We start from the raw sequence: 12,515 nt of genomic DNA on the forward strand, positions 1-12,515 counted from the left end.
CCCGTTTTCCTTCATCCCTTTCGACCAGAACCTACACCGCCGTTAGTTTATTAATCTTATCTTTCAATGATACTTGATTTTAAACTCAGAAGATTAATCTACTATGTACACAAAATGACTAAAAATATGACTATATATATATATATCTAATTTTCTCTTTTAAATTAGTAAAAAAAGAAAAAAATAGAATATATATATATATATATACCCATATTTTTAGTCATTTTCAACAATTTTTTTTCTATTTTATATATATATATATATATATAAAACATTTTTTTTTCTATTTTTTTCTTTTTTTAATGATTTAGAAGAGAAAATTAGATTTTTGTACATAAATGAAAATTAAAACACGATATTGTTAAAACTTGTTAAAATTAAAACACTAAAAACATTTATTTTAAGGTTTAAAATTTTCTTTTATATAATATAATTTATTTATATTTTACATGATGATAAACTTAAACAATATAATGAATTGAAAATATATTAAGAAATAAGAAAATATATAAGAAATAGAATAATTTATGATTGAGAAAACGAAATTTTAACAAAAAATTTGAGTTTTATCTATATTTATTTTGTGAAATTTAGAATTTAGAATTTTGTGGAATTTAAAGATAAGGAAAGTTTTCCATTCTAAAAATTCAAAAAATTATGAAATTTTGGATTATATATAAAATATATGAGTTTATAATAGTTAATTTTTTCCTATCCAAATTAACTGTTAAAATTAGGAATTAAAGTTAATTAGTTATATTTCGATTTTGTAATTCATAAAGCAAATGTAAAGAGATAGTAAAAATGTTTTAAGATAAAAATTATTGATTTTAATTAATTTAAAAACATATCAAATAATAAAGCTATTTTTTATATATTATAGAACGAATTTGATTTTTTATCTTTTATATATTTTATACATTTTAAGAGTTTCATAATTTTTTGAATTTCAATGAGAATTTGTTCGTGTTTTTTAAATTTTTAATCAAATTAAATCATTAACAATATTTTCTATGTATTTTGTATTTAAGTTTTAACGATCCAAGTTATCTTTTATCTTAAAAAAAATTTATAGAGCAACAAATATGTATTATATTATATGTATTATATTAAATATATTAAATATGTATTATATTATTCGTAAAATTAAATTAAATTTTAATCGATTAGTTTTCAAACGAATACATTAAAATTGTTAAACGAAAATAAACAGCATTTATCGCGTAATTTTCTTTGTTTTATTCCATTGAATTAAAATGTGCTTTTTTTTCAATTTTTTTTCATGCAGTGCAAATTCATTTTCATTTTTATAATATTTTGCAATTCTTCGAGGTTTTGAAAAATTTTTCAGTTCAATTTTTATAATTATAAGTAATATAAGTAATATATACTTATATTATAAGTAATATAATATTATAAACAATTATATTATATTTATAATATTATAAATAACATAATATAATATGTACTTTTTGATTATTTTTATTTAAAAAAGAAATAACATTGCGAACTGTGCTTCCATCATGCGATGAGAAACGATGTCGATGAGAAAGAAGTCGATGAATACACAAAAAAATTCGTCAGCTTCTTTTTATCACGGAAATAGGACTTCTTTAGAGGAAATGAGAAACGCGATATAAGCGATATTGCATCGGAAAATCGAACAGTCCAACTAAATTTCAGATGATTCGTTGTTTATCGTAATATTGATCGAAAATATATTGGAATATTCATCTTTAAAATGTTTCATCACATACAAACTTTTTTCATCCAAATGTTTTCCGTATATTTTTAAATAATGTGCAAAACAAAAATAAAAAAAAAAAGAATAAGAAAAAGAAAAGATAAGTCAAAAAGAAATGTGTTAATTGCGTTAAAAATTATTATTTCATAAGAATATCTATTCTTCGTGAATATTTATACTTTATTATAGATTATTAATTTATAACTATAATATCGTTTTAATAATCTTAAAAAAGAAATATTTTAATTTCTTTCTTTTATAATCTATATTTTGTTACTTAAATAATTTTATAGTAAAATATATATAAATATAAAAAGATTATATAATTCCTTACCTTATTAAAAGTATATATATAAAATATATATTAATATTATTCACATTATTAAATTTTTTTCTATAATTATTACTTTTTCTATTTATGATCAAATGTTTAAATCAAATTATTAAATTTTTTTCTATAATTATTACTTTTTCTATTTATGATCAAATGTTGTCATTGTGGAACAAAATTCTTTTTGCAATTTTTTAATAGCAATTTTTTATGTATCAAAATTACATATTCGTTTTTCTTTTTATTATAAATGCAATCGTGATAACTTGATTTTGAAAAAAAATTATCATGTGAAAGACAATTATTACATTCACAAGTTTGATTTATCTTTGAATTTATATAAATATTAATGATAAAATATTTACGAAGAAACGTATAGTTTCATTATAAAACGTATTGTGGATATTTCGTATTTATTTATTTACTATGCTATTTTAGAAATTATGCGTGTTTCTTTCTATACAAATATCGATTATTTTACTAGAATAGGCGATATTCAATTATAATTATCATATAAATATTTTAATTGTCGGTGAGAATGGTAATACGTAAGATGAATTATGCTGTGTTAATCGTTAATCATGTTAGAAATATTTGAATTTCAAAATAATTGAATTTACATCGTTCAAAAATTTTAAGAAGATTGAATCGATGAAAATGAAAAATGAAAAAAGAATTTTATATTTCAATTATTAAATAAATGTTGAATTATATATAACAATAAATAATATAAATAAAATAATAGTATATTATTATTTGACATAAATAAAAATTTAATTTTTAATTTATTTTACACTATTAAAATTAAAGTTAACATTTTAACATTTATTGAAAATATGGAGTAAAGAAGTAAAAATTGGAGATCATATGCAAGCAGTGATTTTAAAAAAATGACATATCGATGTGTCTAAAATGTTCTAATATAATATAATATAATGTTGAATATCAGTGCCTCAAATCAAATAAAGTGCAATAAAGTGCGGAAAATATGATGCCAAAAAAATTATTTAAAATTTGGTTCGAAGCAAACGATTTTTTCAAGAAATTTTTCAGAAAGAAAATTCACGTGTAATAATATTTGTATTTGTATAAATAATGAATATTTTCAATAAATTTAAAAATTGACATTGACAAAATCATGGAAACAAAAACTTATAAATTTTTCATATATAATATATTCAATTTATAATATTTGTAAATTATTTTTCTTTATTAAGATATTTCTTAAAAATAAGACGATATTTCTTCTAGAAAATAATAATAAACTAAGACTTAAATTTTACTAATAAATCAACCTTTTTTTTAAAAGAAAGTATATTTATTAATTATATTTATTAGTAATAAGTAACTCACGAATAATTTTTAATAGATTAATATTGAATATATTGAATATACTATGCAATGTAAAATAATCAAAGAACTGAAAAAAGACAAAACAATAAATTAATTGAATACTCTTAAAAACTATTTTTTTCTTTTTAATTTAAATAAAATTTTTAAGTACATAGAATGTTCTGTAATTCTTTGTATAAATCTGGGAAAATCTGTAGTCTTTAAAAAACAAAAATTAAGAATAAGAAAATTATATTTTCGATTTTGTTTCTTAGTTATTAACAATTAAATGTTTATGATATCAAAGAATCTTCTTTTTCTACTGGTTGAATTTATAAAAAAAATTTTTTTACAGAATTTATACATAACAATTTTAAATATAATGCAATTGAAATTGAATCAATCGAAATTAATAAAAAAAAAATCCAATTAATTTAATTAAGAATTTTCAATGTATTATTAATAAAATTGTAAACAATATTTTTTCAGAAATAAATTATATAAATATTTATCATATCTATAATTAATAATATCTATCATATCATATCTATAATTTATTAAAACTTTTTTTTAAATTAAATTTTATTAAAATTGAAAAACAATTTTATAATTTCAATATATGTATATTGATTTACAATCAATGAATTAAAAATGTGAAATTTTATTCTATTAAAATTTTTTTTAATTTATTTCAATTCGATAATTAATTCGTAAGATATTGTCGTGTAAAAAAGAGGATAATTTTCATTATTTCGATCTTATGGTTTTAACTTCTCGTTCAGACTTTATTAGTAATTAATTTGAAACTTTTGACAAATAACAGATACGATTCCTGAATGTTTCATTTATAATTTTGTACTATTTTGTACTACTTTGAGTCTTCATAAAAATACTTTTTATATTCTCATGAATATATTGACAATGATTGAGATGAAAAAAATAACTAATGATTTTCTTTATTTCTTGAATAGATTTTGATGAGAAATTTTTAATTTTTTTTCATATACTTTTTATATAAAAAATCGAAATTTTATTTGTAATTTTGCACAATTGAGATTATTTTTTGTTGTGATGTAATTTTTTAATTGTGTTTTGTTATGATGTAAAAATAAATTTATTTCACGCGTTTACATATTATATATATTTATACATTTAGCACGATCTATAAATATATAAATATATAGATAATTTATATAAATAAATATTTTAATTTTCTGCATATTTTACTTTTATTTTATTTTGCTTTTTTTATAGAAAGTATTTTTTTATAGTTATAGAAAGTTTATTGAAAGTTTATTGTTCAATCATATTTTTAATTGAAAATTTGTCATATATACGAGAATTTGAAATTAATTTTTTTCGAAAATAAGATAAGCACATACTAGAATTTTAATATTCTTCGATTTTCGTTTTACTTTGAATCATAGCTGAATTAGAACCGATTTTATTATCGAGAATCTTATTTGCACTTATTTATATTGCAGATATTTAATTTTCTTTGTCTTATTCTACAATTTTTCTACATTTTAAATAATCAAAACAATTTGTTATAGTCGATAAAATATAATATAAAATTAATACACGTGAATCTCTTTCGGATCCGAATCGTTTAGCCTCAAATCGCATTTAAGCGGAAAATATCATATATTTTTTGTGACGTGTTCAAATCTTAATTAGGAAAATTAGGAGCCCAGGGCATTTAAGGTTTTCGGCAAATTCGGGCATGGAACGTCCGGCAATTGGAATCCCGTGTGCAAGAAAGATAATATTATCGATCTTGTCCAAGTTCCAATTCTCATGGACGATAGTGGCTTATGGTGGTGATGTCGTGAATAGACGAGGAGAAATTTACAAGTCTTACCACCACCATTGCCAGGCTCTGACTTGTCTAGCGCTTGGATCTCCATTTTTTGCAGCAGCTTCGTTGTAGAGGTTGAAGTAGTAGTAGGCGGTCCTGCACAATAAACACCACATATCGCGTCCATCAAATAGTAAGCATATATATTTCTACGAACTGAGATAGTCAAAATGTTAGAAACGAAGACAGCCAATTAAGATTTTAATTAATTCTAATTGGTAATAGTTAAATTGGTAATAGGAATGTTTTTCTTTTGATATGAAAATTTCTTTCAGGAAAAAACACGTATATTGATAAGCAACATATATTGAGTGTAAAATTTTTAAATTTTTTACTATTTGATTTTGATTTATTTTGAAATTTAAATTTGAGAAGAAAATTTATTATAAAAAAAAATAATTGAAGAATGAAAAAATAAAAAATAGAAATTATGAAAACAAGAAAATTATATTGATTATAAATATCTTTCCAATTGTGTATAATCTACAAAAATTATGATATTATTGAACTTTTATATTATAGATTATGTATTACGTAATTTATATAATTATTTATATAATTTAATGATGAAAATATAAAATATTCAAAAACGATTGTTAATAATAAATGAAGAAAAAAGATCGATCAAAAGATTAAATAAATGAAGAAACGAAGAATTTAAGAACACATTATATATATTATAAGTATGCGCATGCATTTAAGTTCGTTTAATCATACATTCTCAAATCACGTGCAAATATGGCAATATAAAAATGAACAAACAAAGTTATGATTAAAAATTGAATCATTCGCAAATTTGAATTTATCGCAAGAATTTTTTTATATTATGTTTACAAATATTTTTTTATTTATAAAATTTTTTCGACTTTTAGTTTCATCATTTAAAAAATATAAGAATATCATGATATTAAATGGAAAAATACATAGTATACATACATATATAGTATATTTAATTTTAGTATATTAAGTATATAAGTATATATATATATATATAGTACATAAGTATATTCCCATGGAAATTCTTTCGACTGGATAATTAATGTTTCATAGTAGAACGTTAAAATGACTATTACTTCAATATTATTTATTATTACTTCAACTATTATTTCATTGTAATGTTTGAGAAACTTCACGAATCTTTTTTAATGCTAATTTCTTGACAAATAAACGAGATAATCGTGTAAAGAAACTAAATTTTCGGCATGAGTTATTCAATAAGAAATGAGAAAAATCAACAAACAAACAATTGTTACAAACAATTGTTACATCTGGGAAAATAAATTTCGTAATTATTTTACTTTAATAAAAGACAAAAATGATAATAATAATCTTGATAATATTTTACAACACGTTAATTCAGAAACTTAGAATTTAAAAATATATCAAAATTAGATTTATTAAAGAAAATATATTTAAATATCTATATATTATTATATTTTTTATTTTATTCGATCCATACCAATCCATAATTGAAAAGATTTTTTATTAAAAACAATATTAAAATAAATATTAATAAAACAAATATTAAATTAAATAAGATAACTTAAATTTTTTAACGAAAATTATAAAACGATATTCGATTGTATTATGTATAATTTTCTAAAAATTATATATGCATAATTTTCTAAATTTGATTGCGAAATATTATACATATTTTACGTTGATTATTTTCTGAATTAAAAGAAGAAAGAATATGAAAAATTTCTGGACTTGAAGAATTATTAGATCGGAGATACGACATCTTAAATATAATAAATTTTATCAACCTGTTACTTGTAGATTGTTTTACATGGTAAAGTAATAAAATATTTTAGCGATTATTCGAAAATAGTGATAAATAGCGATGAATAAGAGCTGAGGGATTTCTTTTTCAGAATCGAATTTTTCGGACATTTTCAGAATCGAAAACTTTTTTTACAATTTATTTTAATTTTAAACAAATATATGTAAATTAAAATTAATTTTTAATTAAAATTTCAATGAAAATTTATAAAACGAGACAATTATCAATCATGCAATTTATTAATTTAGTATCCAAAACAAAATTTGATTGTACACCAAAATCTGAAAAAATCGGAATTTTCGTTCGGATAAAGTTTCTTACTTGATTAACTTGACGAATTCTCATTTATCCGGAATCGTCGAACGACTAAGGTCAATTATTATTCGGTCGAAGTTTTCGTGAATCTGCTCTGCTGATCTATCGTAGCCGGTAGTAGGTATCGATAATAAGTCGGCCGACGAGAAGCTCGGCAGCGAATAATGATGCTGGTCACGCGCTCAACTGTCGAATAGACAGGCGCAAATTGGCAAACACGTGGGAGGAACGAAGGGCTAACGAAGAATCTATTCTTGTGTGAAAACGAGTTCTATGACGAGGAATCGTGTGTCGCGAAGGAAGATCATCCTCCGTGTTTTTCCTTTGAATCTTTCGAAAAAAAGAGCTCCCTGAATGGGACAGTTGTGGAACGAGAATTTAATCTGACAAAGTGGGAGAAAATTGGACGATAATAGACAGGGCGTGCTGGTTTGCGGAGTACAAGCAATTTAACCTGTATGTAATTTAGTCTACACCGCGACGGCCACGACTACAATCGGACGAACTGAAAACCCTTCTTCGACCAAGATGATAACGAGGTAAGAGGAAGGACGAGGGTTACAAGTTTCACCGCAAATACCTGGTCGTCTGTGAGTAAACGTGATGCACACGCCAACACTCGTTGACGCCCACTACTTGACCCATCGACGCGAGCCATCCTCTTAGGACTTTGCCCTTTGAACCCGACTCCTGTCGCTGGAATGTCATCTTGGACTGGGGATCAGACGTTACGGAGATAATGGAAGGATACGTATAATAAGCTAGAACGCTTGCATGCTTGATTAAGATAATTTTAGCCCAACGTTACTCGTAGTTAGAATAGTCGAGAATAATGGTGATTAGAGCTATCGGATTTTATATTTTACATAGATTTTAAGAAAGATTTTTTCCTGTAAAATTATGTTTCGATACTTTCACTTTTTACTGCGTTTTCTATTTATTTTCTACTTTCGGTTGAAGAATTATAAAATATTCATTCGAAGTCTCGAATTTTTTCTCGAAACGAAAACTTTCCAAATAATTCATTCCTGTAGTTTTCATTATTTTTAATGTTACTACATTACCAAGAGGCTAATTCGAATAAAAATGAATATCCATGCGTGTGTTCCAATATTTCTTTATGGAAATGAAAATGCGGACATTTATGAGTTCTCGATAGAACTGAAAAAATATATATATAAATCCAGTGGTAGGGGATAATTTATTAACAATTCAAAGAAAAAGTATTGTTTCGAAATTTAACGTTGACATAAAGTATTACTTTAATGTTTTTATATATATGTAAACATATATAGGACACATACATACGCGCGCACGCGTGTGTATATGTGTGTATTTATATGGAAATGTCGTAGTTCATCTTCTGAGCTCAGCTCGATATGCAAGTACATGTACAGCAAGTACACACACACACATACACACACACACACATACACACACACACACATGTATATATAAAATAATGAAATAGTTTGATCATTTAATATTTCACTTTGTTTCGATGATGAAAGAAAAAATGTTTCGAATAAAAATTAAAAGAAGCAAAAATTATGTAATTTGATGATAATAACTTTTTGTAATTTTTTATTTTTATAAAAAATCATATATTTTCTAGTATATTTATTAATCGATCATTGTTTTATAGAAAAATATTGATCTATTTTTAATGAAAAACTATTGCATAAAATATTTTAATTTAAATTTTTTAATATTTATTTTATACTTTTTTGTTTTCCATTAATTCAAATATTCAATTAATTCCATTAATTCAAATATACTTTAAACTAATTTTTTAGTTTATTATTATTAGTTTTTATGTTGAAAATAAGTTATTACTCTTTTTTATAAAAAATAATATGCCGTATTGATTAATGTATAAAAATTAGATGAATCTAAGTTTTAAAAAAGAGGAAATTGATTTCTTGATTGAATACGTTTTAATTTAAAAAAAAAAATTATTAATATAAAGTTATACCTTCTTCTAGATCATTTAATTTTTATTTGAATCATTTTTAATTTTATCAAAAAGAAGACAGATATTATAAATGATTGATATATTTCGTTTATTTTAATATTATTAATAATATTAGTAACAATTGAATTATTAGAATTTATTTTTTCTTATACGTTCATAAGAAGTACAGTTATACGCAAACTAAAAAAATCTTTTCATTACTATTGGATAGAGAAAACATATAGACTCAGGATAGAGATATTATATTTTCGATATATTTATGAATTAGTGTCATATTTTTAACGAAACTTTTAGCAAGTATTCACTTTAACAAATGAATTTATTACGAAATATTTGAAATATTTGAAAATAATAGAAATAATTTTGCAATTATCTTCATAATAAAATGAAAATTGTTGAGTATTATAGAAGCTCGTTTCAAAAATATATTATTATTAATATAATATTATTAATATAATAATTATAAAATTATTATTATATTGATTAAAATTTTCTAAATTGTTTCTCAGAATAATTTTTTTTTTAAAACGTCAATAATATCAATATCTATTTGAATATGATTCATGATATGATGAGTATAAAATTTTACAGAAAAGCAAAAAAAAAAAAAAATTGATTATTTCGGTCTAACTTTATCTGTATATATATTTTTATCTGTATATATATTTAACTATTTCGAATACTTTTATATAAAGAGATTTTATAATATTTATATATATGAATGAATTTATTTTCTATATTTATTTTCTTATTTGGTACATTATGATCCGAATTAAATTAATACATATTTATTATATTTTTTTGATATACTTTACTCGAAAAATAAAAAGACATACATATCTTTGTAAGGACGTAGATATTTCTTATATGTTTCGTAAACTAAACGAGGATAATTTCAAAAAAAAAAAACATTAAAAACAAGATTAAAATAAACGATTTAAAACAATCAAGCGAACTTATCCAGGTTATACAAGCAAGCTTCATCAGGCAAATATATCGGATACGAGCAAATCCAGTCCCGTTTTTATTAAATGATTAATATTAATGGATTTTTAAGCAAGATTTCGGGAAAAATGAAATATCTATTCTAATTCTATTTCTATTTATTTCTCTTTTTTTTTTCTTCCTCATAATTGGAATGAAAAAATCCAAGTTAAAATGTTTTCAATGCGAGAAGAGAAAGGATACAGGAAAGAATAGAAAGATTAAGATAGATGGAACAGATTAAATCACATGTATACTAACCGGGATAGTAGACAGTTTTGCGGGAAACATTGTAGTTCACCTTCGGTATACCGAGCAAGCATTTGACAATCGCTGTTTCCGGTAAATCTTCGTCCAATAAGGCCGTCCGTGATAAGATATCGTACAGTCCATCGGCACGCAGCGTAACAGTGGGCTTTGCTGCTTGTTTTTCCAGGACACCCCTACAATGGAAACGACGTTTGCAAAATTATCATGGCTACGTTCCAACCCAAAATATCATGCAATATGTCGACCAAATGAACAGGCCATTAGCATGTTGATATTATTTCGAAGATGCACACTCTATCTTGTTTGCTTTTCGTTATCGTTGTTGTTGTTCTTGTAAACTTTGAGCGCCTCGATACCTCGATATAATTTTCAAACTTGGTTAATAATAATAATTTTACTTTGGATCGAGGAATTTGAGATTATCTATAATAATGTTTACGGGATAAAGAAGAATGTTGAGATTATAGTTCGAGTTGCTGTGAAAATTTTAAATGGAAAATAATTTGAAATTTGATAAATTGTAAATTTAAAGTTCTTTCTTCAATTTTAAATTGTATGTATATTTTTTTTGAGATTTAAATTAAAATTTAAATACTCAAATAAAAGTAAAGTTTAAAGTAATCAAGATTAAAATAAACAATTTTTAATCGTTTTTAAATATATTTTAAATATTCGAAAAATTTTCAATATTACACAATTTCAAAATCATGAAAAATCAATTAATTTTTCAATTGTCTAATCTTTTAAAATACAAAATAATTTAATTTTATAGAAAAGATTTTTTTTAAGATTTGATATTTTTTGATTCGTTTAAAAATAATTATTTTTAATTTTCCATGAAAAATAATATATACATAAATAATTTCATAAACTAGAAATAATTGTTTACATCATATTTATATATGTATTTTGAAATTATATATTACAAGAAGTAATCTAAACATATACATAAGCTAAATATATGCGCTGGCATTTGTCAAAAAGTAAAATAATTACGATAATCGATTGATATGATATTTTAAAAATTTTTTTGAAAATTGTAAGGACTATTTAAAATAATAATGATGCTTTTTAATTCAATTTAATTTATACTTTGTCCCTTTATACGATTCATCTGTGTGTTTCTATTCTATTTCTTTTATTATCATAGATAATAGTATTATCACTACTAGGCAATTTTCGTTGTTATTATTAAGAGGTTTTCAGCGTTAAAAATAAAATGATTTCTTCATTTGTTTTCATTTAAATGCTTTTATCATTTATATTTTTGTTATATATCTTTTATGATATTCCTGTAAAAGAATTTCTATTATTAAATTGTTATCGTTTATACGAAATATTATTTCTCGATTATTTAACAAGAAGCTTTTATAATTTTATATAATTATTATACATATATGCAGTGATTTATATTCTTTAATTGAAATTTCTTTTTAGTTGAATAATTATATTACTGTGTAATTTATTAAAATTTATTTATTAGTCTTTTTTAATAAGAAAATAAAATTGTATAAATTTACAAAATATTATAAATAATTTACATTGCTTTACATTTTAATGAATAATTTCATAAAATATATTTATTAAAATCTTATTTTTTTAAAATTAAAATAATAACGTATCATATGATATATACTGTGTATATAAAATATTTAATTCATTACAACGAAGGAGAAGTTCGTTTTTATCAAAATCTAAAAGAAATCGGAAAATCGGAAAATAGTTGATCGTAGTGCATGGTTGAGAGGTTGGAAAGCTTGTTGAAGTACTTACTCGATAGATATATCCAGAGTGGGTATTGGATATAACCCTTCTGCCATGCACGTTATCTCCACTCCATCCTTATCATCTATAGTTTTCTTTCTATATACAAGATCGAATTTGTCCTCCGTTGCTGGAATAAACAAGTTTTATTTTATTTAT

The 12,515-nt window shown here is 22.4% G+C and overlaps 1 protein-coding gene across 3 annotated transcripts in view; it reads right to left on the reverse strand.

Moving 5' to 3' along the window:
* LOC122713550 overlaps positions 1 to 12,515 on the reverse strand; it is a 421,725-nt gene that overhangs the window by 5,341 nt on the left and 403,869 nt on the right. For 2 of the 3 annotated variants that reach the window (XM_043934114.1, XM_043934115.1), the window contains exons 3-5: positions 12,366 to 12,486; positions 10,584 to 10,765; positions 5,269 to 5,361 (exon numbers count right to left, since the gene is read on the reverse strand). In XM_043934114.1, the coding sequence (XP_043790049.1) occupies positions 5,269 to 5,361; positions 10,584 to 10,765; positions 12,366 to 12,486 (396 nt within the window). The remainder of the gene's footprint in view (positions 1 to 5,268; positions 5,362 to 10,583; positions 10,766 to 12,365; positions 12,487 to 12,515) is intronic. The other variant, XM_043934116.1, reaches the window with a different exon arrangement.

This window comes from Apis laboriosa, unplaced genomic scaffold (genome assembly GCF_014066325.1).
Source record: "Apis laboriosa isolate Shangri-la unplaced genomic scaffold, ASM1406632v1 scaffold256_cov150, whole genome shotgun sequence".
NCBI classification, from domain to species: Eukaryota; Metazoa; Arthropoda; class Insecta; order Hymenoptera; family Apidae; genus Apis; species Apis laboriosa.